General features: G+C 39.1%; 1 protein-coding gene across 1 annotated transcript in view; it reads left to right on the top strand.

Annotated features, from left to right (window-relative positions):
* CPE (carboxypeptidase E) overlaps positions 1 to 26117 on the top strand; it is a 153144-nt gene extending 127027 nt beyond the window's left edge. Inside the window, exons 7-9 of the mRNA XM_055405405.2 lie at positions 10537 to 10636; positions 22834 to 22952; positions 24936 to 26117. Of these exons, the coding sequence (XP_055261380.1) occupies positions 10537 to 10636; positions 22834 to 22952; positions 24936 to 25034 (318 nt within the window). The 3' untranslated portion in view covers positions 25035 to 26117. The remainder of the gene's footprint in view (positions 1 to 10536; positions 10637 to 22833; positions 22953 to 24935) is intronic.

The following is a 26117-nucleotide window of genomic DNA, read 5'->3' on the forward strand; positions in this document are numbered from 1 at the left end:
TTCTCAAGAGACAGGTCAGGTGGTCTGGTATTCCCATCTCTTTCAGAATGTTCCACAGTTTATTGCGATCCACACAGTCAAAGGCTTTGGCATAGTCAATGGAGCAGAAATAGATGGTTTTCTGGAACTTTCTTGCCTTCTCCATGATCCAGGGGATGTTGGCAATTTGATCTCTGGAGCCTCTGCCTTTTCTAAAACCTGCTTGAACATCTGGGAGTTCACGGTTCACATATTGCTGAAGCCTGGCTTGGAGAATTTTGAGCATGACTTTACTAGCATGTGAGATGAGTGCAATTGTGCGGTAGTTTGAGCATTCTTTGGCATTGCCTTTCTTTGGGATGGGAATGAAGACTGACCTTTTCCAGTCCTGTGGCCACAGCTGAGTATTCCAAATTTGCTGACATATTGAGTGCAGCACTTTCACAGCATCATCTGTCAAGATTTGAAATAACTCAACTGGAATTCCATCACCTCCACTAGCTTTGTTTGTCGTGATGCTTTCTAAGGCCCACTTGACTTCACATTCCAAGATGTCTGGCTCTAGGTCAGTGATCACGTTATCATGACTATCTTGGTCGTGAAGATCTTTTTTGTACAGTTCTTCTGTATATTCTCGCCACCTCTTCTTAATATCTTCTGCTTCTGGTAGGTCCATACCATTTCTGTCCTTTATCAAGCCCATTTTGCATGAAATGTTCCCTTGATATCTCTAATTTTCTTGAAGAGATCTCTTGTTTTTCCTATTCTGTTGTTTTCCTCTATTTCTTTGCATTGATTGCTGAGGAAGGCTTTCTTATCTCTCCTAGCTATTGTTTGGAACTCTGCATTCAGATGTTTATATCTTTCCTTTTCTCCCTTGCTTTTCGCTTCCCTTCTTTTCACAGCTATTTGTGAGGCCTCCTCAGACAGCCATTTCGCTTTTTTGCATTTCTTTTCCATGGGGATGATCTTGGTCCCTGTCTCCTGTACAATGTCACGAACCTCTGTCCAGAGTTCATCAGGCACTCTATCTATCAGAGGGACCCCCACCATCACCGACGCAGCGGATCAGGATAGGCGCCCAGACTCTCAAAATACAAAGGTTTATATAGTATATTGCGCATGAAAGGACTGCAAGAGTTAGCGACTATTGCATCAGCCTAGAAGTGATTGGTTGACCTTTACCTAAAGAGCACTTGGTGCTTTCTGATTGGACTCTTTAAATTTTCTCAACCTGGGGCTTTCTTGTTATTCTCTGATTTCCCCTAAGGAGGGAGTTTCCCCTAGTTGTGACTTTTCCAGGAATCCCTACCCAAGATAGCGTCCACTTCTAAAATGGAGTAATTTTGGTTCTGTGAGCAGCAAGCAGTAAGCAAAGTACAGAAGCAAAAATGCCTTAAAGGAACATTAAGTTCTACATCCTCTTTCACTTTTATTGAGGCTTTTGAGTTTCTCTTCACTTTCTGCCTTAAGGGTAGTGTCATCTGCATATCTGAGATTATTGATATTTCTCCCGGAAATCTTGATTCCAGATTGTGCTTCTTCCAGCCCAGCGTTCCTCATGATGTACTCTGCTTATAAGTTAAATAAGCAGGGTTGACACATACGTGTACATATAAACGGGCTTCCCAGGTGGCATTAGTGGTAAAGAACCTGCTTGCCAATGCTGGAGACATGAGACTCGCAAGTTTGATCCCTGGGTCAGGAAGATCCTCCGGAGAAGGGAATGGCAACCCACTCCAGTGTCCTTGCTTGGGAAATTCCAAGGACAGAGGAGCCTGGTGGGCTACAGTCCATAGGGTTGCAAAGAATAGGACACCACTGAAGTGACTTAGCTCACATCAACAGGCACATAGAAACATATACACGTGAACCCAATGCATTAGAAATGTGAAATCAGCTTAAGAATTCTTTTACACCTGTCAAGTATCCGTGCTGCTGTTGCTATGTCATTTCAGTCATGTCCAACTCTATGCAACCCCATAGATGGCAGCCCACCAGGCTCCCTGATCCCTGGGATTCTCCAGGCGAGAACACAGGAGTGGGTTGCCATTTTCTTTTCTTAATGCATGAAAGTGAAAAGTGAGAGTGAAGTCGCTCAGTCATGTCCGACTCTTGGTGACCCCATGGACTGCAGCCTACCAGGCTTTTCTGTCCATGGGATTTTCCAGGCAAAAGTAGTGGAGTGGGTTGCCATTGCCTTCTCCCCAAGTATCCATATACCTTACCGAAAGGTATTATTATGGAATAGATACAGTGATGACAGTGATTAAAAAACATCCATTATACAGGATTTTTATCACTCAGTGAAATTAACATAAAAGTGCATGTTAACACACAAAGATATTTTCAACAACAAACCTAAAGATAATTAGCTATGTTGATTTTGAAAAAACCTAAGTGGGCACCCTTGAAGAATGTCGTTTGAGAAGAGCTATATTTGGATGGATATTTTAAGAGCAAAATTTAAAAGTAAAGTTGTAGGCTGACTAAGTTAGATGGGGCTATTTGGTGTGTTCTTTGCTTAGATATCAAAGTATGCTTCATTAATTCAATGCTTTTCATTTTATTTATTTATTTTTTACAGCAAAAATTTATTAAGCTACTTTTGTGTCCTAGGCACCCTATAAGGCTCTGGGGAGAGTGCGTTTAGTCCTAAGTTCAGATATCAATACCTAATTACAAAAGAGGATGATAAATGCTAAAATAAAGAGCAATAGCAGTGCATAGAAGGGTCCTTAATCCAGTGCTGCCAGTTCAGAAAAGGCTTCTTGGAGCTATGCTCTAGGATTCCCTACAGTTGATGTCAGTAAAATTATTGCCCCGTCAACAATTGAAAGAAAAAGTTCAGCTTCTATTTAAATTCTTTGTTCTAATTTATTTTTTTTTTGACTGTGCTGAATCTTCATTGCTGCACATGAACTTATTCTAGTTGCAGTGAGGGGGGCTACTCTCTAGTTGTGGTGTGCACATTCCTTATTGTGGTGTCTCCTCTGGTTGCAGAGCGTGGGTTCTAGAGTGGGCAAGCTCAGTAGTTGTGGCTCATGGGCTCTAAAGCACAGGCTTATAGTTGTGGTGCCCGGGCTCAGATGCCGTGGTGCATGTTATGGCAAGTGAGATCTTCCTGGACCAGGGATTGAACCCATGTTCCCTGGCAGGTGGATTCTTAACCACTAGACTACCAATGAAGTCCTATCTTAGTCTTGAGAAAAAAAACAAAACCCAAGTGTGTGCCATCAGGAAGAGTAGAATGATTGACATATATATTGTGGCAGGTGGATTAATTAATCTAAAAGCTGTATCAGTTTATGTAAGAATCAGCTGTAAAGAAGAGGGGTCAGATGATATAGTCCTGCTTTATGCCACTTGAAATGAAAATTTGATCTGTCTACAGATCCCTGTGACCCATCCTGGTGTGACATCACTATTATTGTACGGAATGTATGGAAGCAGTAAGATTGGTATTTGCAGTGAACCCACACCAGCTTGCCTCAACGGACAGTTCAGATTAGGGAATCAAAAGCTGGTGGAATATCAGTGAAGACTTCCAGAAATTCTGAGTTGAAATTGTTTCATGATTGTGGAACAATATGGTGGTGATTAATAATTGAAAACCTGGACCTAAAATCTAATCATTGACAAGTTTTATAACAGATGGAAAATAGGTGATTCAGTTCATTCCAGTTCAGTCGCTCAGTCTTGTCCAACTCTTTGCAACCCCATGGACTGCATCATGCCAGGCCCCCTGTCCATCACCAACTCCCGAGGCTACTCAAACTCATGTCCACTGAGTTGGTGATGCCATCCAACCATCTCATCCTCTGTCATCCCCTTCTCCTCCTGCCATCAATCTTTTCCAGCATCAGGGTCTTTTCAAACGAGTCAGCTCTTCCCATCAGGTGGCCAAAGTATTGGAGTTTCAACATCAGTCCTTCCAATGAACACTCAGGACTGATCTCCTTTAGGATGGACTGGTTGGATCTCCTTGCAGTCCAGGGGACTCTCAGGAGTCTTCTCCAACACCACAGTTCAAAAGCATCAATTCTTCAGTATCATATCCTTACATAACCACTGAAAAAACCATTGCCTTGACTAGACGGACATTTGTTGGAAAGTAATGTCTCTGCTTTTTAATATGCTGTCTAGGTTAGTCATAACTTTCCTTCCAAGGAGCAAGCGTCTTTTAATTTCATGGCTGCAATCACCATCTGCAGTGATTTTGGAGCTAAAAAAAAAAAAAAAAAAAAATCAGCCACTGTTTCTCCATCTATTTGCCATGAAGAGATAGGACCAGATGCCATGATCTTTGTTTTCTGAATGTTGAGCTTTATGCCAACTTTTTCACTATCTTCTTTCACTTTCATCAAGAGGCTCTGTAGTTCTTCTTCACTTTCTGCCATAATGGTGGTGTCATTAGCATATCTGAGGTTATTGGTATTTCTCCCAGCAATCTTGATTCCAGCCTGTGCTTCATCTAGGCCAGTGTTTCTCATGATGTACTCTGCATATAAGTTAAATAAGCAGGGTGACAATATACAGCCTTGATGTACTCCTTTTCCTGTATGGAACCAGTCTGTTGTTTCATGTCCAGTTCTAACTGTTTCTTCCTGACCAGCATACAGATTTCTCAGGAGGCAGGTCAGGTGGTCTGGTATTCCCACAGAATTGTGCACAGTTTGTCGTGATCCACACAGTCAAAGGCTTTGGCATAGTCAATAAAGCATAAATAAATGTTTTTCTGGAACTATCTTGCTTTTTTGATGACCCAGTGGATGTTGGCGATTTGATCTCTGGTTCCTCTGCCTTTTCTAAAACCAGCTTGAACATGTGAAGGTTCATGCTTCATGTATTGTTGAAGACTTGGAGAATTTTGTGCATGACTTTCCTAGTATGTGAGATGAGTGCAATTGTGCGGTAGATTGAGCATTCTTTGGCATTGCCTTTTTTTGGGATTGGAATGAAAACTGACCTCTTCCAGTCCTGGGGCCACTGTTGAGTTTTCCAAATATGTGACATATTGAGTGCAGCACTTTCACAGCATCATCTTTCAGGATTTGAAATAGCTCAACTGGAATTCCATCACCTCCACTAGCTTTGTTTGTAGTGATGTTTCCTAAGGTCCACTCACTTCACATTCCAGGATGTCTGGCTTTAGGTGAGTGATCACACCATCATGATCATCTGAGCCATGAAGATCTTTTTTGTACAGTTCTGTGTATTCTTGCCACCTCTTCTTATTATCTTCTGCTTCTGTTAGGTCCATACCATTTCTGTCCTTTTTCGAGCCCATCTTTGTATGAAATGTTCCCTTGGTATCTCTAATTCTTGAAGAGATCTCTAGTCTTTCCCATTGTATTGTTTTCCCCTATTTCTTTGCACTGATCACTGAAGAAGGCTTTCTTATCTCTCCTTGCTATTCTTGGAACTCTGCATTCAGATGCTTATATCTTTCCTTTTCCCCTTTGCTTTTCACTTCTTCATTTCACAGCTATTTGTAAGGCCTCCTCAGACAGCCATTTTGCTTTTTTCTTGGGGATGGTCTTGATCCCTGTCTCTTGTACAATGTCATGAACCTCCATCCGTAGTTCATCAGGCACTCTGTGTATCAGATCTAGTCCCTCAAATCTATTTCTCACATCCACTGTATATCGTAAGGGATTTGATTTAGGTCATACCTGAATGGTCTAGTGGTTTTCCCTACTTTCTCCTATTTAAGTCTGAATATGGCATAAGGGGTTCATGATCTGTGCCACAGCTCCCGGTCTTATTTTTGCTGACTGTATAGAGCTTCTCCATCTTTGGCTGCAAAGAATATAATCAGTGTGACTTCAGTGTTGGCCATCTGGTGATGTCCATGTGTAGGGTCTTTTCTTGTGTTGTTGGAACAGGGTTTTTGCTCTGACCAGTGCGTTCTCTTGGCAAAACTCTTTTGGTGATTAGGAGATCCAATTCAATAACTGGTTGAGAAGAAACCTCTTGCAGAGCCTTCAAAGGATGTTTTTAGGACCTGGAGTTGTAAAGTTAATCAGTGTAAGTAGTTTGCTAAGAAGAGCTCCTATGCAATAGCCATGGAACTGCCTAGTTCTCAAAATTTCCAAAGAATTTTTCAAATAATGGTCCATGAGCACTTGCCTCAGACTCATCTAGATTATTGTTAAAAATGAGTTTTCAGTCCCAACACTGAATCACACTCCTTGAAAGGCAGGACCCTAGAGTCTCAATTTCAGCAAGCCATCTGGAGGACACTTAAGTATTTGAAGATTTTAGGGTTATTGACATTAAACAATTCTAGCAACAATGAAGAATTTGATTTTTTTTTTTTTTTAGCCTGGCTTGATTGAAATGTCTGGAATCTGGGGAAGGAGAATTATAGGAAGAATAAGTGTAGTAAAATAACTTTCCCAGATATGAGTGAAATTTATTAACAAACTTTTGGGATTTCTTTTGCAAACACCATAAAGTGACTGTGTTTTCCAGTCTGCATTCCTGTGGAGTCCTGGTAGCCCATAACATTTCCACTGAGATTTATTCCTATACTGGAAAATTTCAAACAGAAAAATAATGCTCCATAATTGGCATATCAGACATTTATTTATTTAACCATCAAGTTGGTTTATATCTCACCCTCGGTTCTTGTCTCATAGTAACAAAGATTTAGAATGATGGACTAAAGGGTTTGAAACAACGGACAAGTTACAGTTCAGTTATAGCTTAAGAAGACAGAATTTTTATTAAAGAGACTTGGAAGTAGGCCAACCCCCAGGAGTCATAATGATCCCTCTTGGCTTCTCCTTTTATATTTGCTGTCTCTTCCTCTTGGTTCTGTCCTGTGCAAAATAGGGCCAGTACTCACCACCTACCAGGAGAGGGCATACACTTAAGGCGAGTTGACACTTGCAAGTTAAGCAGGAACAATCTCTGTTGTGCATGTCTTTCTCATAATTCAGTTTGTACAATCATATATATGTATATATGAACACATACATATTTATGACTATGTAAGAATCCATAAATCCATACATATTATGAGTATTTCTGAGCCCTTAATGGGCTTCTGGCTGTTTAAGGTCACTGGAAGAAGCCCCTGTGGTTAGTTTGTATTCACTGTGTGCCTAGGGTGCATGTGCAGGAATTGGAAAACTCTCTGTGGTTATTTTTGTAGCGTATCTGTGAGCTCTGCTGGGTGTGTTTAGGATGGGGTTTAGAGATCAGCTTGCATCCTTTTTGGTTAGGCCACCACTTGTTGCTTGTGCCTAATTTCCTACCTAAGAAGAGGTGGCAAGAATACACAGAAGAACTGTACAAAAAAGATCTTCATGATGAAGATAATCATGATGGCGTGATCACTCACCTGGAGCCAGACATCTTGGAATGTGAAGTCAATTGGGCCTTAGAGAGCATCACTACGAACAAAGTTAGTGGAGGTGATGGAATTCCAATTGAGCTATTTCAAATCCTGAAAGATGATGCTGTGAAAGTGCTGCACTCATTATGCCAGCAAATTTGGAATACTCAGCTCTGGCCACAGGACTGGAAAAGGTCAGTCTTCATTCCAATCCCAAAGAAAGGGAATGCCAAAGAATGCTCAAACTACCGCACAATTGCACTCATCTCACACACTAGTAAAGTCATGCTCAAAATGCTCCAAGCCAGGCTTCAGCGATATGTGAACCGTGAACTTCCAGATGTTCAAGCAGGTTTTAGAAAAGGCAGAGGCTCCAGAGATCAAATTGCCAACATCCGCTGGATCATGGAGAAAGCAAGAGAGTTCCAGAAGAGCAACTATTTCTGCTTCATTGACTATGCCAAAGCCTTTGACTGTGTGGACCACAATAAACTGTGGAAAATTCTGAAAGAGATGGGAATCCCAGACCACCTGACCTGCCTCTTGAGAAACCTTTATGCAGGTCAGGAAGCAACAGTTAGAACTGGACATGGAACAACAGATTTGTTCCAAAAAGGAAAAGGAGTACGTCAAGATTGTATATTGTCACCCTGCTTTTTTAACTTCTATGCAGAGTACATCATGAGGAACGCTAGGCTGGAAGAAGCACAAGCTGGAATCAAGATTGCCAGGAGAAATATCAATAACCTCAGATATGCAGATGACACCACCCATATGGCGGAAAGTGAAGAGGAACTCAAAAGCCTCTTGATGAAAGTGAAAGAGGAGAGTGAAAAGTTTGGCTTGAAGCTCAACATTCAGAAAACGAAGATCGTGGCATCTGGTCCCATCACTTCATGGGAAATAGATGGAGAAAAGTGGAAACAGTGTCAGACTTTATTTTTTGGGGCTCCAAAATCACTGCAGATGCTGATTGCAGCCATGAAATTAAAAGACGCTTACTCCTTGGAAGGAAAGTTATGGCCAACCTAGATAGCATATTAAAAGCAGAGATATTACTTTGCCAACCAAGCTCCGTCTAGTCAAGGCTATAGTTTTTCCAGTGGTCATGGATGGATGTGAGAATTGGACTGTGAAGAAAGCTGATCAACGAAGAATTGCTGATTTTCAACTGTGGTGCTGGAGAAGACTGTTGAGAGTTCCTTGGACTGCAAGGAGATCCCACCAGTCCATTCTAAAGGAGATCAATCCTGGGTGTTCATTGGAAGGACTGATGCTAAAGCTGAAACTCCAATACTTTGGCCACCTCATGCGACAAGTTGACTCACTGGAAAAGGGTCTGATGCTAGGAGGGATTGGGGTGGGAGGAGACATGGGCGACAGAGAATGAGATGGCTGGATGGCATCACCAACTCGATGGACATGAGTTTGAGTGAACTCCGGGAGTTGGTGATGGACAGGGAGGCCTGGCGTGCTGTGATTCATGGGGTCACAAAGAGTCAGACACGACTGAGCGACTGAACTGAACTGAACATACCTATTTGTTAATCACATACTGTAATTTTAATCTTGGGTTGCAGAGGCAGAGAAAAGTACAGTTATGAATATTAATCGGTATATTTTTACCTAATGTAGGTGAATTATATATTTTTGAAGTGATTGATTTGTTTTTTCAATGACGAGGAAATTTCAAACTTATATATCAGGATTATAGTGCTCCAAGATGAATAAATTGATCTCTACAATTTTTCTAGTACTTTTACCATGTGAATTTCATTCAGAAAGCTAACTTCTATTGTTTCCAGTAGTTCAATTTCAGTCTCATTCAATTTTTGTTGGCTAATACCTAGGTGAGTCTTGGGGAAAATATTAAAAATGTCTTTTTGTTTTAAAAATGTGTTTACTGTCTTCTCACTTTACTGATTACCATTAAAATTATTATTATTACTGCAAATGTATCACTTTTTACAAAAATGTTTATTTATTTGACTGCATTGGATCTTAGTTTCAGCACATAGGATCTTCAGTCTTCGGCATGCAGGATTTTTTAGTTGTTGCATGTGGGATCTAGTTCTCTGACCAGGGATCAAACCCAGGCCCCCTACATTGAAAGCACACAGTCTTAGCCACTGAACCACCCAGAAAGTCCCTGTATCACTTTTTTACCATGAGTAAATTGCCTTTAAAGAAAAGAATTATCTGTTACTTTTAAAGAGTTTTCCTTTTTTAAAAAAAAAAGAATAGCAAAGTCAAAAAATTTTTACTAATATACAAAGGGTATCTCTTTGATGAAACATTGTACCACTGCCATATTTACTCTCCAGTGACAATGGGACACATGATGTTTATTCTACTTTCTGTAGGAAAATATGTAAATATCATCAGTAGCAAAAGAAAATTCATTTTCTGGGGTCATTTGAGTGAGGAGCAACTGGACCAGGGTGGATGATGTTTTGCTAAATTATGAAGATTGCTAGATTATCATTTGATATTTCAGAAGCAGTACTGTCTCAAAGGCCTTAAGTGACCCTCCTTTACTTCAAATACATTTTGACTTATTTGAATTATCATATAGAAATAAAGTTGTTTTTGAAGGTTTCATTGTAGTAGTTAGTTGATGACAGCAACTTAATTCAATAGCTTGTTCTCAATATAAACTCTTCTTTTTTATTAATAAACCCAGTTTTCAGTTAGTAAGTTCACTGACTTTTCATGCACTGATTTTCAATCAAAATAACATGTTAGTGGGTTTAATGCGAAAATATTCACAGTATATATATCCTTTTATCTAAAAGGAACAAGTATTGAAGGGATATAATGTGATATCTTGTTAACTGACAGGTGGCATATAAAGTATACATAATTAACCAAATTTAAAATAGAAAGTAATGAAATATGCTCAGACCAGAACTGTTTTACACATTGACAGGTTTTTTTTTTGTTTGTTGTTTTGGTGGTTTGGAAGGTACTTCAAAGTCTTATTTGACTCAGAATAAGATATCAGTTTTGCAGGGGTTACTTCTCATTTGTCTACTTGAGAAAAAGCAGAGTAAATAACGTACACAAAATTCAGTGATTTTTTGAGTTTGTTTTGATTCCTAAACAATAGAAATCTGCAGTATTTTGCTAAAAAATAAGGAAATGTTTTATATGAAGCATGTTTTTAGGTCGTTTCTAACACAATTTTTTTTGGTTATTCTTGACCATCACAGATACACCGAGGAGCTAAAGGATTTGTCCGAGATCTTCAGGGTAACCCAATTGCTAATGCCACCATCTCTGTGGAAGGAATAGACCATGATGTCACATCTGGTGGGTATTCTTTGCTGTGATCAGAGGCTCTAGTATTGCATATGAGACCATGGCTACTTCTTAGCATAGTTATATTCTTATACTATTCTATGCAAAGCAATTAAATGCCTCATGTCTCTTTACACTGTCTCTCTCCAGCTTTGATCTAGTTAAATTTTTATCTGGGGAACAGGTCAGGCAGTTATGATGGCTGCTGCATTTAGAAATTGGGGTGCAGTGGGTGGCACACTTTCCTCAGCTGTCTCAGCCCAGGGCTGTGAGGCAGGGCCCTCTGTGAGACTCTTTGCAGTTGTCAAGGCAAAGGAAGATGAACCAGCTGGAATTAAAATGCTGTATCTTAATGATCTCTCCTAAGAAGAGATTCTAAAGAGCTGTTAATTGGTGGACCTTAGGAGGGAGCAGAAGAGTAGGAAGGAGGGTAACTGCCTGTGTTTTGTTGTCTAGGATTTCCTATCCATTTCTTCATTTAATCTGTATCATAAAGCCAGATGTATCCAAGGCTGAAAAGGACCTTACAGGATTGAAGTTGATGTTAGTTATTTCTAGGTTTAAAGCCCTCTTTCCATTTTCCTAGTTTGGGGGAAATAATGTATTTTTCTGGAAAACCTATCTACTCCTGTTAATAAACATCTCTCCAACTCATTTTAGTGTAATTCTCATTTGTTGGTATCTTATCAAAAACAATAATATCTTTTTAGCTATAAACTCTACATGTTCCAACACCTTAGCATTCGTTAACCTTTAAATTAGTTCCCAAACATCCTATACCATTAACTCTTATTTAACCTCTATATTTATAATTTGTATTTTTTAATCTTGAATGATCAACCTTGATAATATATTAAAAAGCAGACACATTACTTTGCCAACAAAGGTCCGTCTAGTCAAGGCTATGGTTTTTCCCGTGGTCATGTATGGATGTGAGAGTTGGACTGTGAAGAAAGCTGATGGCCGAAGAATTGATGCTTTTGAACTGTGGTGTTGGAGAAGACTCTTGAGAGTCCCTTGGACTGCAAGGAGATCCAACCAGTCCATTCTAAAGGAGATCAATCCTGGGTGTTCATTGGAAGGACTGATGCTGAAGCTGAAACTGCAATACTTTGGCCACCTCATGCGACGAGTTGACTCCCTGGAAAAGACTCTGATGCTGGGAAAGTTTGGGGGCGGGAGGAGAGGACGACCGAGAATAAGATGGCTGGATGGCATCATCGACTCTGTGGACATGAGTTTGAGTGAACTCTGGGAGTTGGTGATGGACAGGGAGGCCTGGTGTGCTGTGATTCATGGGGTCGCGGAGAGTCGGACACGACTGAGTGACTGAACTGAACTGAATCTTGAATATTTGTTTTCTAAAAATCCATTTATTTATTCAAACAACAATGCTTATCAACACCCGATGAAGTGCCAGCCCACCTTCTGGACCAATATGCCAGAACCTGTGCCAAATTATTGTTCCCTTCACCCCCGGGGAGGGACTTCTTGAAGGACCTAGGCCGTGCACACTATGGCGACAAGCAACTGCTTTTGTTAACCTTAGTAACATATAAACATTATTTTCTATGCATTCCAGATGTGAAAATTTTAGGGAAATCTCACATTGGCAGTATAAATAGGTAGAAAAGAATGAAATCTGAGGAGCAGTTTCTGGGACTGCAGCTTTTTAAAAAATTAATTTATTTTTTATCGAAGGATAATTGTTTTACAGAATTTTGCTGTTTTCTGTCAAACCTCAAAATAAATCAGCCATAGGTATACACATATCCCCTCCCTTTTGAACCTCCCTGCCATCTTCCTCCCCATCCCATCCCTCTAGGATGATACAGAACCCCTGTTTGAGTTTCCTGAGCCATACAGCAAATTCCCGTTGGCTATCTATTTTACATATGGTAATGTAAGTTTCCATGTTACTCTTAACATACATCTCAACCTCTCCTCCCCTCTCCCTATGTGCATAAGTCTATTCTCTGTGTCTGTTTCTCCATTGTTGCCCTGTAAATAAATTCTTCAGTACCATTTTTCTAGATTCCATTTATATGCATTAATATAAGATATTTATCTTTCTCTTTCTGACTCACTTAACTCTGTATAATAGGCTCTAGGTTCATCCACCTCATTAGAACTGACTCAATTACTTCCTTTTAATGGCAGAGTAATATTCCATTGTGTATATGTACCACAACTTCTTTATCCACTCATCTGTCGATGGACATCTAGGTTGCTTCCATGTTCTAGTTGTTGCAAATAGGGCTACAAGGAACAATGGGATACATGTGTCATTTTCAATTTTGGTTTCCTCAGGGTATATGCCTAGAAGTGGGATTGCTGGGTCATATGGTGGTTTTATTCCTAGTTTTTTAAGGAATCTCCATACCATCTTCTATAGTGGCTGTATCAATTTACATTCCCAGCAAAAGTGCAAGAGCGTTCCCTTTTCTCCACATCCTCTCCAGCATTTATTGTTTGTAGGCTTTTTGATAAGGGATATTCTGACTGGTGTGAGGTGATATCTCATTGTAGTTTTGATTTGCATTTCTCTAATAATGAGCGATATTGAGCATCTTTTCATGTGTTTGTTAGCCGTCTATATGTCTTCTTTGGAGAAATGTCTGTTCAGGTCTTTTTCCCACTTTTTAATTGGGTTCTTTGTTTTTCTGGCATTAAATTGTATGAACTGCTCATATATTTTGAAAATTAATCCTTTGTCAGTTGTTTCACTTGCTATTGTTTTCTCCCATGTTAAGGGTTGTCTTTTCACCTTGCTTATAGTTTCCTTTGCTGTGCAAAAGCATTTAAGTTTAATCAGGTCCCACTTGTTTACTTTTGTTTTTATTTCTGTTACTCTAGGAGGTGGGTCATAGAGGATCTTGCCTTGCTTTAAGTCATCTAGTGTTCTGCCTATGGTTTCCTCTAAGAGTTCTATATTTTTTGGTTTTACATTTAGGTCTTTAATCCATTTTGAGTTTATCTTTGTGTCTGGTGTTAGGAAGTGTTCTAATTTCATTCTTTTACATGTAGCTGTCCAGTTTTCCCAGCACCATTTATTGAAGAGGCTGTCTTTGCCCCATTGTATATTCTTGCCTCCTTTGTCAAAAATAAGGTACCCATAGGTGCATGGGTTTTTTTCTGGGCTTTCTATTTTGTTCCATTGGTCTGTATTTCTGTTTTTGTGCCAGTACCATACTGTATTGATGACTGTAGCTTTGTAGTATAATCTGAAGTCAGGAAGATTGATTCCTCTAGCTCCATTCTTCTTTCTCAATTCTGCTTTGGCTAATCAGAGTCTTTTGTGTTTCCATATGAATTGTGAATTTTTTGTTCCAGTTCTGTGAAAAATACCATTGGTAATTTGATAGGGATTGCATTAAATCTGTAGATTACATTTGGTAGTATAGTCATTTTCACAATATTGTTTCTTCCTGCCATAAACATGGTATATCTTTCCATCTGTTTATGTCGTCTTTGATTTCTTTCATTAGTGTCATAATTTTCTCTGTACAGTTCTTTTGTCTCCTTAGGTAAGTTTATTCCTAGATAATTCTTTTTGTTGCAATGGTGAATGGGATTGATTATTAATTTCTCTTTCTTATTTTTCATTGTTAGTATATAGAAATGAAAGTAATTTCTGTGTATTGATTTTGTATCCTGCAACTGCTCAATTCACTGATTAGCCCTAGTAATTTTCTGATACTATGTTCAGAGTTTTCTATGTACAGTATCATGTCATCTGCAAACAGTAAGAGCTTTACTACTTCTTTTCCAATCTGGATTCCTTTTATTTCTTTTTCTTCTCTGATTGCTGTAGCTAAGACTTCCAGAACTATGTTGAATAATAGAGGTGAAAATGGACACCCTTGTCTTGTTTCTGATCTTAAAGGGAATACTTTTGGTTTTTCACCATTGAGAATAATGTTTTCTGTAGAATTATCATATATAGCCTTTACTATGTTGAGGTAGGTTCCTTCTATGTCCATTTTTTGAAGAATTTTAATAATAAATGGGTGCTGAAATTTGTCAAAGTCTTTTTCTGCATCTATTGAGATTATCATATGGCTTTTATCTTTCAATTTGTTAATGTGGTATATCACAGTGATGGATGTCCATATATTGAAGAATCCTTACATCCCTGGAATAAACTCAACTTGATCATGGTATTTGAACTTTTTGATGTGTTGATGAATTCTGTTTGCTAAAATTTTGTTGAGGATTTTCACATGTATGTTCATCAGTGATATTTGCCTGTAGTTTTCCTTTTTTTTTTTTTGGTATAGTCTTTGTCTGGTTTTGGTAGCAGGGTGATGGTGGCCTTGTAGAATGTATTTGGAAGTGTTCCTTCCTCTGCAATTTTTAAAGAGTTTTAGAAGGATAGGCATTAGTTCTTCTCTAACTGTTTGATAAAATTCTCCTGTGAAGCCTTCCGTTCCTGGGCTTTTGTTTTTTGGGGGGAGATGTTTGATCACAGTTTCAGTTTCAGTGCTTGTAATTGGGTTGCTCATAATTCCTATTTCTTTCTGGTTCAGTCTTGGAAGATGGAAAATTTCTAAGAATCTGTCCATTTCTTCCAGGTTATCCATTCTATTGCCATATGGTTGTTCACAATAGTCACTTATAATACTTTGTATTTCTGTGTTGTCTGTTGTAACCTCTCCATTTTCATTTCTAATTTTTTTGATCTGATTCTTCTCTGTTTTTTCTTGATGAGTCTGGCTAAGGGTTTGTCAATTTTGTTTATCTTCTCAAAGAACCAGCTTTTAGTTTTATTAATCTTTACTATTGTTTCTTTCATTTCTTTTCATTTATTTCTGCTCAGAGCTTTATGATTTCTTTCCTTCTACTAATTTTGGGTTTTTATTTTTGTTCTTCTTTTTCCAGTTGATTTAGTTGTAAAGTTAGGTTGTCTATTTGACGTTTTTCTTGTTTCCTGAGGTAGGATTGTATTGCTACAAACGTCCCTCTTAGAACTGCTTTTGCTGCATCCCACAGGTTTTGAGATGTGTTGTCATTGTCATTTGTTCCTAGCAATTTTTTAATTTCCCCTTTGAATTCTTCAGTAACCTGTTGGTTATTTAGAAATGTGTTGTTTAATCTCCATGTGTTTGTGTTTCTTACAGTTTTTTATTTTTATTTTTGTAATTGATATCTAGTCTCCTAGTGTGTGTAGTCAGAGAAGATGCTTGATAAGATTTCAATTTTCTTAAATTTACAGAGGTTTGATTTGTGACCCATGATGTGGTCTATCCTGGAGAATGTTCCATGTGCACTTGAGAAGGTGTATTCTTCTGCATTTGGATGGAATATCCTGAAGATATCAATAATATCCATCTCATCTAATGTATCATTTAAGACTTGTGTTTCCTTATTAATTTTCTGATTTGATGATCTCTCCATTTGTGTGAGTGGGGTGTTAAAGTGTCCTACTATTATTGTGTTACTGTCAGTTTCTCATCTTATGTCTGTTAGTGTTTGTCTTATGTATTGAGGTGCTCCTATGTTGGGGTCATAGATGTTTATAATTGTTATGTCTTCCTCTTGGATTAATCCCTTGATTATTATGTAGTATCCTTCCTTATCTCTTGTAATCTTCTTTATTTTAAGGTCTGTTTTGTCTGATATGAGGATTGCTACTCCAGCTTTCTTTTGCTTCACATCTGCGTGGAATATATTTTTCTGTCTTCTCACTTTCATTCTGTATGTGTCCTGAGGTCTGAAGTGGGTTTCTTGTAGACAGCATATTTATGGATCTTGCTTTTATATCCATTCAGCCAGTCTGTGTCTTTTGGTTGGAGCATTTAATCTATTTACATTTAAAGCAATTATTGATATACATGTTCCCATTCTAAAGGAGATCAATCCTGGGTGTTCATTGGAAGGACTGATGCTAAAGCTGAAACTCCAATACTTTGGCCACCTCATGTGACGAGTTGACTCACTGGAAAAGAGTCTGATGCTAAGAGGGATTGGGGGCGGAAGGAGACGGGGACGACAGAGAATGAGATGGCTGGATGGCATCACCGACTCGATGGACATGAGTTTGAGTGAACTCTGGGAGTTGGTGATGGACAGGGAGGCCTGGCATACTGTGATTCATGGGGTCGCAAAGAGTCGGACATGACTGAGCGACTGAACTGAACTGAACTGATGTTCCCATTGCCATTTTATAATTGTCTGAGGTTGATTTTGCAGACTTTTTTACTTCTGTTGTATTTCTCGCTTATATAAGTCCATTTAACATTTGTTGCAAAGCTGGATGGTGGTACTGAATTCTCTTATCTTTTGCTTGTCTGAAAAGCTTTTTATTTCTTCATCAATTTTGAATGAGATCCTTGCTGGGACAGTAATATTGTTTCTAGATTTTTCCCTTTCAGCACTTTAAATATATCCTGCCATTTCCTTCTGGCCTGCAGAGTTTCTGCTGAAAGATCAGCTGTGAAGCATATGGTGTTTCCCTTGTATGTTACTTGTTGCTTCTCCCTTGCTGCTCTTAATTGTAGGGAATATTCTTGCTTGGTGGCTTAGATGGTAAAGCGTCTGCCTGCAATGCGGAATACCTGGGTTCGATCACTGGACTGGGAAGATCCCCTGCAAAAGGAAATGGCAACTCACTCCAGTACTCTTGCTTGGAAAATTCCATGGACAGAGGAGCCTTGCAGGCTACAGTCCATGGGGTCGCAAAGAGTCGGACGCAACTGAGCGACTTCACTTCACTTCACTTTGCTATGCATGAGCCTGTACTATAATTAATAGGGCCTCTTTGAAAAATAGGAATAACTTTCTCATCTCCCCCAGGCGAAGGGCTGGGAGCAGTAAAAGGTACATCGTGGAAAGACATCTTGAAAACAAGATGTTGAAGTACTGATGTGACTGATGGAAAACCATTAGTGACTGCTCCCATAACCAGAGCCTTGAGGGAGTTGCTGAGAAAGGGCATCACTAGCCAAAGGGCTAAACAAAAGTCATGAAAGGCCTGAAGATTTGACATTGAGGACTGTGCATTGTATATATTTATCCCCGATCTGAGATTGTAAAGAATAGATATCTCTAGAGCACGAGTAAGGAAGTGGAAATTAACAATAAAAGGCATGCAAAGATTAGGATCTGGGCTTTTGGTTTTTCATCAGCCCCTTGATCCCCACTTTATTTTTGAGTCTTCTTTTTCCTTATTCTTCTGTGTCACCACTCCCTCAGGTCGGTTCGTTGTTGGGCTGGTGCTGACATTAATATTTTTTCTTTGTGTTTAGTCTTTGTTAGTTTGATTAGCATGTGTCTTGGCGTGTTTCTTCTTGGGTTTATCCTGTATGGGGCTTTTTGTGCCTCTTGGACTTGGTTGACCATTTCCTTTTCCATGTTGGGGATAATTTTCAACTATAATCTCTTCAAAAATTTTCTCATACCCCTTCTTTTCTCTTCTTCTGCGACCCCTATAATTCAAATGTTGGTGAATTTGATATGGTTCCAGAGGTCTCTGAGACTGTCCTCAGCTCTTTTAATTCTTTTCACTTTATCCTGCTTCTCAGAAGTTATTTCCACCATTTTATCTTCCAGCCCACTGATTCATTCTTCTGATTCAGATATTCTGCTATTGATTCCTTCTAGAGTATTTTTAATTTCAGTAATTGTGTTGTTTGTCTCTGTATGTTTATTCTTTCATTCTTCTAGGTCTTTGTTAATTGATTTTTGCATTTTCTCCATTTTATTTTCAAGGTTTTGATCATCTTTACTATCATTATTCTGAATTCTTTTTCAGGTAATTTTCCTATTTCCTCTTCATTTATTTGCACTTCCAGTTTGTTCCTTCATTTGTGCAGTATTTCTCTGCCTTTTCTTTTTCTTTTTTTTAAGTTATTATATTTGAGGTTTCCTTTTCCCAGTCTTCAAGGAAAGTTGAATTCTTTCCTTGAAGAAGGTTGAATTATTTCTTCCTTTTGGTTTCTGCCCTCCTAAGATTTATCCAGTGGTTTGTGTAAGCTTCATATAGAGTGAGATTTGTGCTAAGTTTTTGTTTGCTTGTTTATTTGTTTTTCCTCTGATGGGCAAGGCTGAGTGAGGTGATAATCCTGTCTGCTGATGATTGGGTTTGTATTTTTGTTTGGTTTCTTGTTTAGATGAGGCATTCTGCACAGGGTGCTACTAGTGGTTGGGTGATGCCGGGTCTTTTATTTAAGTGGTTTCCTTTATATGAGTTCTCACTATTTGATATTCCCTAGGGTTAGTTCTCTGGTAGTCTAGCGTCTTGGAGTCAGTGCTTCTACTCCAAAGGCCCAGGGCTTGATCTCTGGTCAGTAATGAAGACCACAAGTGATTTGTTGTAGCATTAAGTGAGATTAAAACAAATATCCAAAAATGAGAAACCAAAGATGAATCCCAGACAAATGCAGTTACAAAATCAGGCAAATAGTAGTTAAAATAATGGAATATACACATATACATATACACCCATGAGCAAAGTGAAAACAGTCCAACAAAAATAAAGTACAGTAGATTGACCTGGTGAACAAAAGAAATCAAAGATTATATTTAACAGTTAAGAACAAAACTAACTTATGCACAAACCAGAAAACAAAGCTAAAGCCAAAGTGCCAAGTGGGGAATAAAGCAGTGAAAACTAACAAATATGTTTAGAGGAAAGGAAAGAAAGAAAGAATAGATATGCAAAGATAAATAGAGGTAGATGAAGAAGATTTATATACATTAAAGATTAACTGCAAGGGGAAGAGAACAGTAGGAAAGGCAAATAAAGAATAAATGTAGAAAAAATATAATAGGTTTAAAAAACTAAAAATTAAAATTATATAAAAGAGAAAGGAGAAATAAAGGAAGAAGAAAGAAAAAGGGGGGAAAGGGGGAAAACTCTACAGAACAGCAAAAGCCCAACGTAAAGGCAGAGGTTTATGACAACAATAAAAGAAATGTGACTGAAGAAAAAAAAGAAAACAGCTCAAAAGCTTAATTGGATTTCTTAGCGCCAATAAAATTGACAACTACGACAGAAGGGGGGGAAAGGAAAAAAAAGAATCTACAGAATAAGTAAAAAAATAAGAATAATAAATGTTTCTCTTGAGTCCCTGCTGTAAGAGTCCTTTCCTGCGCTGGGAATCACAGTCCACCTTCCCTCCCTAGGATGCCTTCCAACAACTGTGGGGATCTCTGGACCTGCTGTGGGGGTAGCTCAGATTCTAATCTGGTCCTACTCCTGTGTGTTCTTGCCTCCAATGTCCACAGCTATCAGAGCTAGTGCATTTTCTTTTGTGGGCACTCTCAATGGCCTTTTATACATTCCATAGACAGAGTCTGCTTAGTTGATTGTGTGGATTTAATCTGCAGCTTGTATAGCTGGTGGGAAGGTTTTGGATCTTCTTTCTTAGCCTCACTGCCCCTGGGTTTCAGTTGCGATTTTATTCCCACCTCTGCATGTGGATCGTCTGCTGGGGTTTGCTCCTGAGGCTGCCCTGGAAGACTTGGGTCTTCCCCAGTGAGAGCCAGGTGTGGAAGTGGTGCAACAGCTTGGGTCACAGAGGTTCTGGCAGTACCAGGTGCTCAGGGAGGTTGGCGGCTAGGGCAGCAGGAAATATAGTGCTCGAGAAGGGTATAGCAACCAGTCTTGGCCAATACGCTCCAGTATTCTTTCTTGGAGAACCCTCTCTCTGACAGAGAAACCTGGCAGACCATAGTATACAGTGTCGCAAGGAGTTGGACACGACCAAAGCGACCCTGCACGCATAAATGCTAGACTATTTTTTGTCTGTGGCATCTCTTCCCCAGTGAGAGTTGAGTGTGAACATGGTGCAGCTGCTTGGGTTTTGGGGACCTTGGCGGCACCAAGTGTGCAGGGACACAGACTGCTTCTGCCGCAAAGGTTATGGCCCTATCAGAGTCTTTTTCAAGCCTCTTGTAGCTGGTGATCAGAAGGCCTCTTTGGCCAGTCTTTCTTCAGAGCTCCACCCATTCAGGCACTTAGAGGGCTCCTTTGCCTGGGGTCCTTCTCTGTTATTTGGTGTGTCAGCCACATCGAAGGGCCCCCCTGACTGGGGTCGTACTCTGTAGATCAGCACATGGACACTTAAAAGGGCAACCTTGGTGGGTTCCTACTCTGTAGTTTGGTGCATCAGTCACTGAAAGGAGTACCCTGGGTGGGGTCCTACTCTGTAGTTCAGTGCAGTCAGGCGTTTGATGGGCCAGCCTCTGTTGTTCAGCTGCGGATGCTGGCATGTGGGGAGAGAGAGGCTATGGTGATGGCTGCATCCCTTACACGTGACTCAGCAGTATCGCCTTGCTTCCCTGGCTTTCTTCTACTGGCATTTCCCACCACTATCTCCTCCCTCACATCCCCTCAATCTGTCTCTCTGCAGTCAGCAACAGTCCTCACCCTGGGATTGCTCCACAATCCCTAAACTCCAGCTCCCAGCTGCTGCCCCTTCCATGAGACCAGTGTTCCTTCCCAGGGTGTGTATGGCTGCGGCAAGGACTGTCTGACTCTCATTCCATTTAGGCTGCCACAGATCAGCTGTTTCACTCTCAGCCTTAAATGTTTCTCCTCTGACTCAGACAACTGCCCCAATGTGGGGATCAGACCCCTGCCTCAGTTCCCCCACCCACCGAGGGTAGGTCCAGTCCTGCTAACACTCCTGTTTTTCCCCCTAGTTCTGTCATCCTACTGAGTTCTATATATTCTTTTCCACTGGTCAACTACTCCTATCCGCTCTCAACTGGTGTTCTGGATGCAATTCTGTGTCTGAAGGTGTATTCCTGATGTATCCGTGGAGAGAGATATTCTCCACGTCCACCTACTCCTCTGCCATCTTGTTCTCCCTTGACACCGCAGCTTTTCAAGGCAGCTTTTCAAGGGCAGCATAGGGTAGTAAGGAGAAACAAGCAATGGGGCAGTGGAGTCAAAGGTGGAGAGAAAACCTAGTGCCTTGTCCAGGAAGCCTGAAAGTGTTTCAGGAGAGATGAACTGTGAAGGGTCACAAAAGATGCACCTTTGAATGAGGCAATGTGGAGTCCTGATGAATCGATTTCAGTGGACTGTGGAGGAGGAGGAAAGGGCCTGAAATGGAGAATTGACAAGTCTTTCTAGAACTTATGCTGTAAAGCAAAGAAGAGAAATGAGACACTAGCTTAAAAGAGATGTAGAGTCCAGAGAGAAGAAGAGATGGTGATTGGGGGTTTATTTTTTTCTGATGGTTTCCATATTCACAGTGAAATATTAATACAGTGTGAAGCATCAACTAAGAGTGAGGATGAAGAGGACGCTGTACAGGTGTTAGGAAAAGAGAGAATTCCACTTGGACCTTGCTCTTCAAAGTGTGGCCCCTACCAAGATTGAATTCAGCATCACCTGAAACTAGCTAGAAATGCAGAATCTCAGGCCTTATCCCAGATCTTGGGAATTAGAACTTGCTCCTTACTATTTCCCAGGTGATTGATATGCACTAATCTAAGAAACAGGAAAGTGAAAGGACTTGAGAGGAAGACAGGGCAGGGCCAGGGCCTTGTGTTTGTAGACAGGGGACAGCTCATCATTGGTGTGTGTTTTCCTCAGCCCCTTGCAGCCACAGGGGCAGGCAGAGAGTAGAGGGGTGGGTGTTTCCCAGTGCTGGTGGCTTGCCAAGCATATAAGCAGGTGGGGAAAAGCACATCAGTTAAAGAAGACATGTGAGTGGATGACTGGGGGTTCTGGGAACCTAAGCTGCTCAAAGAGAGGATGGAGGTGCAGGAACACAACTCTGCTTAGAAATCATCTGGAAAGCTGGTTGAAAATGCAATCCTAGCAAACCCACCAGACCAGCTATTCTGAGTCTGTAGAAATCTGAATTCTAACACGTCCCTCAGGATTTCCAAAGAGGTGTCATCAGGTCACACTTTGTGAGATACTGACCCAGACTCTCAGGTCTTCAGATCGTCACAGCCAGATGGGAGCAAGAATCAGATCATGGTGCCAGGAGCTTGGGGACTTGAGAATATCCATTAATCTGTGTTATTTCTGATGTCAATGTGGTGATTCATTATATTAGAAGATTCATTAGGTAACATTAATATCTGTAAAACCGCTATAAGAAATAATGCCTTCTAGAGAGTGCCATACTCTTTTCAATGGAATTTTATTAAATTCTATAAATATCTAAAGAATAAAAATTGAATTTAGGTGGCATAACTATGCATTTCTCATATGTGCCTGTGACTTGATATTCTGTTCCCCACAGCAAAGGATGGTGATTACTGGAGATTGCTCGTTCCTGGAAACTATAAACTTACAGCCTCAGCACCGGGCTATCTGGCAATAGCAAAAAAAGTGGCAGTTCCTTATAGCCCTGCTGTCAGGGTAAGTGATCGTGATGATAGCTAAAATTTATTAAGCACTTACCATGGGTCAGGCATATTTAAATCATTATATTTAGCTTTCATAATAATTCTATGAGGTAGAGTTATTATTACCCTGTTGTCCATCTGTTAAAAGATGAGAAAACTGAGGCCTTGAAAAGTTAAGTAACTTGCCCAAAGGCTCAGTGTTTAATTTAATACCACTCAATGTGAAACTCTGTTGCCATTTCTCAGTTTCTGAAGAGATACATGAAAAAATTAAATAAAACTTTTAAAAATTAAGCTTTTATTTGCTGATCTTGATTTATATCTAAATAACGTTCTGTTTGATTTATCTTTTTATCCCTAACAGCTAGTATCATACCTTACTCAATAAGTATTTTGAAAAATAAATTAAGCCTGCAACGTAATTTTAGGCATTAACTAAACATCTGTTAAGCACATACTATGAGCAAAGTCAGGTTCTCTATAAGAACTATAAAAAATGATGCCTATTTAAGTAAATGCCATTTATTGGTATGTTATTAGTAAGGGTGATGGTGATGAGACCAAAAATCTCAGAGAGCATGATTTTAATATTATCCTTGTAATATATTACTATGGAATGGCCTACAGGATTCCCAATTAAAAGCCTTACTTGAAAATAATTTATTGTATTTTTGGTTATTTACCCAAAGTTTGGAGTATAAATGCTTGGTTTTGCAAGCTAAATGTCTTGGGCTTTTAAGTTTTCCTTGGTTTTGACTGTATGTGTTTATTAGGCTGGATATGTATTAAAATCAGGAAGTAAATTTGAACAAATATATCCTGGAAAATGTGCCTTCACAGTCAGGTTATAAAAGATTTCAACTATTTTGACCTTTGGCCTTTCTGCTATGTGTTAATTCAAGGAAGTGTTGAGTAGTCACATTCTTAAATAACCATAGGCTCAAGTGGCCAAATCAAAGAGCTCTTAGCTCCATGTGGAATGGAGCATGGCTATCTCATGGACCCAAAGAGGCTGCATATTTTAAACAGTCCTTTGTGGACAAACGTATGAATTCTCCATAGACTTGATGAAAATGTCTAGTTTATAGGAGAGTTGAGTTCCTGGGTTACTGGTCTTCATGGTGGTTTGGAGGTGTGTGTATTTCCATCAGTTCTTTCACAGATTCAAAATTCTGGAAAACGGAACCCTGTAAAAGCTATGTGTGTGTGTTTTGTTTTTAATTTTTATTTTTAATTAGCGGATAATTACTTTACAATATTGTGATGGTTTCTGCCATACATCAGTATTAATCATCCATAGACAGAGTGAAGTAAGTTAAAAAGAGAAAGACAATATAGTATATTAATGCACATATATGGAATCTAGAAAGATAGAACTGATGATCCTACTTTCAGGGCAGCAAAGGAGACGCAGGCATAAAGAACAGACTTTTGGATGCAGTGAGGGAGGAGAGGGTGGGTGATTTGAGAGAACTTACATCTTTTTATGGGAGAAAAGACTGCCTTTAAATAATCTGCCTATGAATTATCTGCTTTCCAATAATCCTGTGCATGTGCATGTGCTAAATTGCTTCAGTCATGTCCTATTCTTTGAGACCCTATTAGATAAAAGCACATTTCAAACATAATGACTTTTGATATTCTTTTTCTCTAAAAGTATCTTTTTGGTTATCATGTGAGATTTTTTAGGATTTACTTTAATACAGATGGCTAGATTGAGATTATTCTAATAAACTCTAAACCTGCTCTTCATATTTTTAAATTAATTTATTTTAATTGGAGGCTAATTACTTTACATTATTGTGTTGGTTTTGCCATACATTGACTTGACATGAATCTGCCCCGGGTGTACATGTGTTCCCCATCTTGAACTCCCCTCCCACCTGTGAAATGAATCGCCAGTCCAGGTTCGATGCATGATACAGGATGCTCTTCATTTTTAATTTTAGTTTTTATTATCAATTTGATAATAATATATTCTTATTTTCTCTTTTAGGTTGATTTTGAACTGGAGTCATTTTCTGAAAGGAAAGAAGAAGAGAAGGAAGAATTAATGGAGTGGTGGAAGATGATGTCAGAAACTTTAAATTTTTAAGAAGGCTTCTAATTAATCGCTTTTAATCTATATAATGTATGTAGTATGATGTATTGTGGCCATTTTCTTTTAGATTTTGTGCAGTTAATATTTAACATTGTTTTTTTTTTGATCATTTAAATATTAATAGACATTACTTAAATTAGATTCTTAAGTTAAATATATAAGAACTTGGTCTATAACATTCATTTACCTATATATGTGATATAGAGGACTGTAGAAGAGATTTAAGTGATTTTGCCATTTTAGGCTTAGATGCAATATTCCATGTGTCATTTATAATACAGAACTTTTTGAGTAATTCTAGCTTTTAAAAATTAGTGAGTCTACTTATGATTGCCATAGGGAAGAAGAGATAGGGAGCCTGGGATCAGCATGTACACACTGCTATGTTTAAAACGAATAACCAACAAGGTCCTACTATATAGTACAGAGAACTCTGCTTAGTGTAATCTGGCAGCCTGGAGGGGAGGGATATTTGGGAGATAATGGATACATGTATATATATGACTGAGTCCCTTTGCCATACACCTGAAACTATCACAGCATTGTTAATCGGCTATACTCTAATATAAAGTAAAAATTTTTTTTAAATCCTATAAAAGAAAGGAAAATATATTTGAAAAAGCATCTGTGCAATAGATAGAGAGGGAGATTAAACAAGGGGCACTTTGACATGATAAAAGCTAAAAGCAAAAAAAGAAAAAAGAAAAAATAGTGAGTCCTTTTAAATAAAGTAATTGGTGACAGTGTCACATAATAAATGCCATTGGAAAGGTCAACAGCTACAGCTTGAGTTGTGAGCACTATACTGCAAGACTTAAACAGTCCTGTATTAATCATCATTGTGTATTGTGCTGTCTAGCTATAGAAGTATGATCTTGTTAACGCATTCTTGATGGGAATAAAATGTAAATGTTTAGTGAGAAGTTTTATGAAAGGAGTGGAAATTGATTTCTTGCTTGTATACATTGGTGCAATAGTGTTGTATTATTCAGTACACTAACACTACTTCAAAGTGTACGGTTTCTCTTGGTTGTAGATTTGTCCCAGAATTGCATTCTGAATGAATAAAGATTTTAA

The sequence above is a fragment of the Moschus berezovskii genome, chromosome 19 (genome assembly GCF_049115385.1).
Source record: "Moschus berezovskii isolate FMDL1 chromosome 19, NW_MosBer_1.0, whole genome shotgun sequence".
Classification (NCBI taxonomy): Eukaryota; Metazoa; Chordata; class Mammalia; order Artiodactyla; family Moschidae; genus Moschus; species Moschus berezovskii.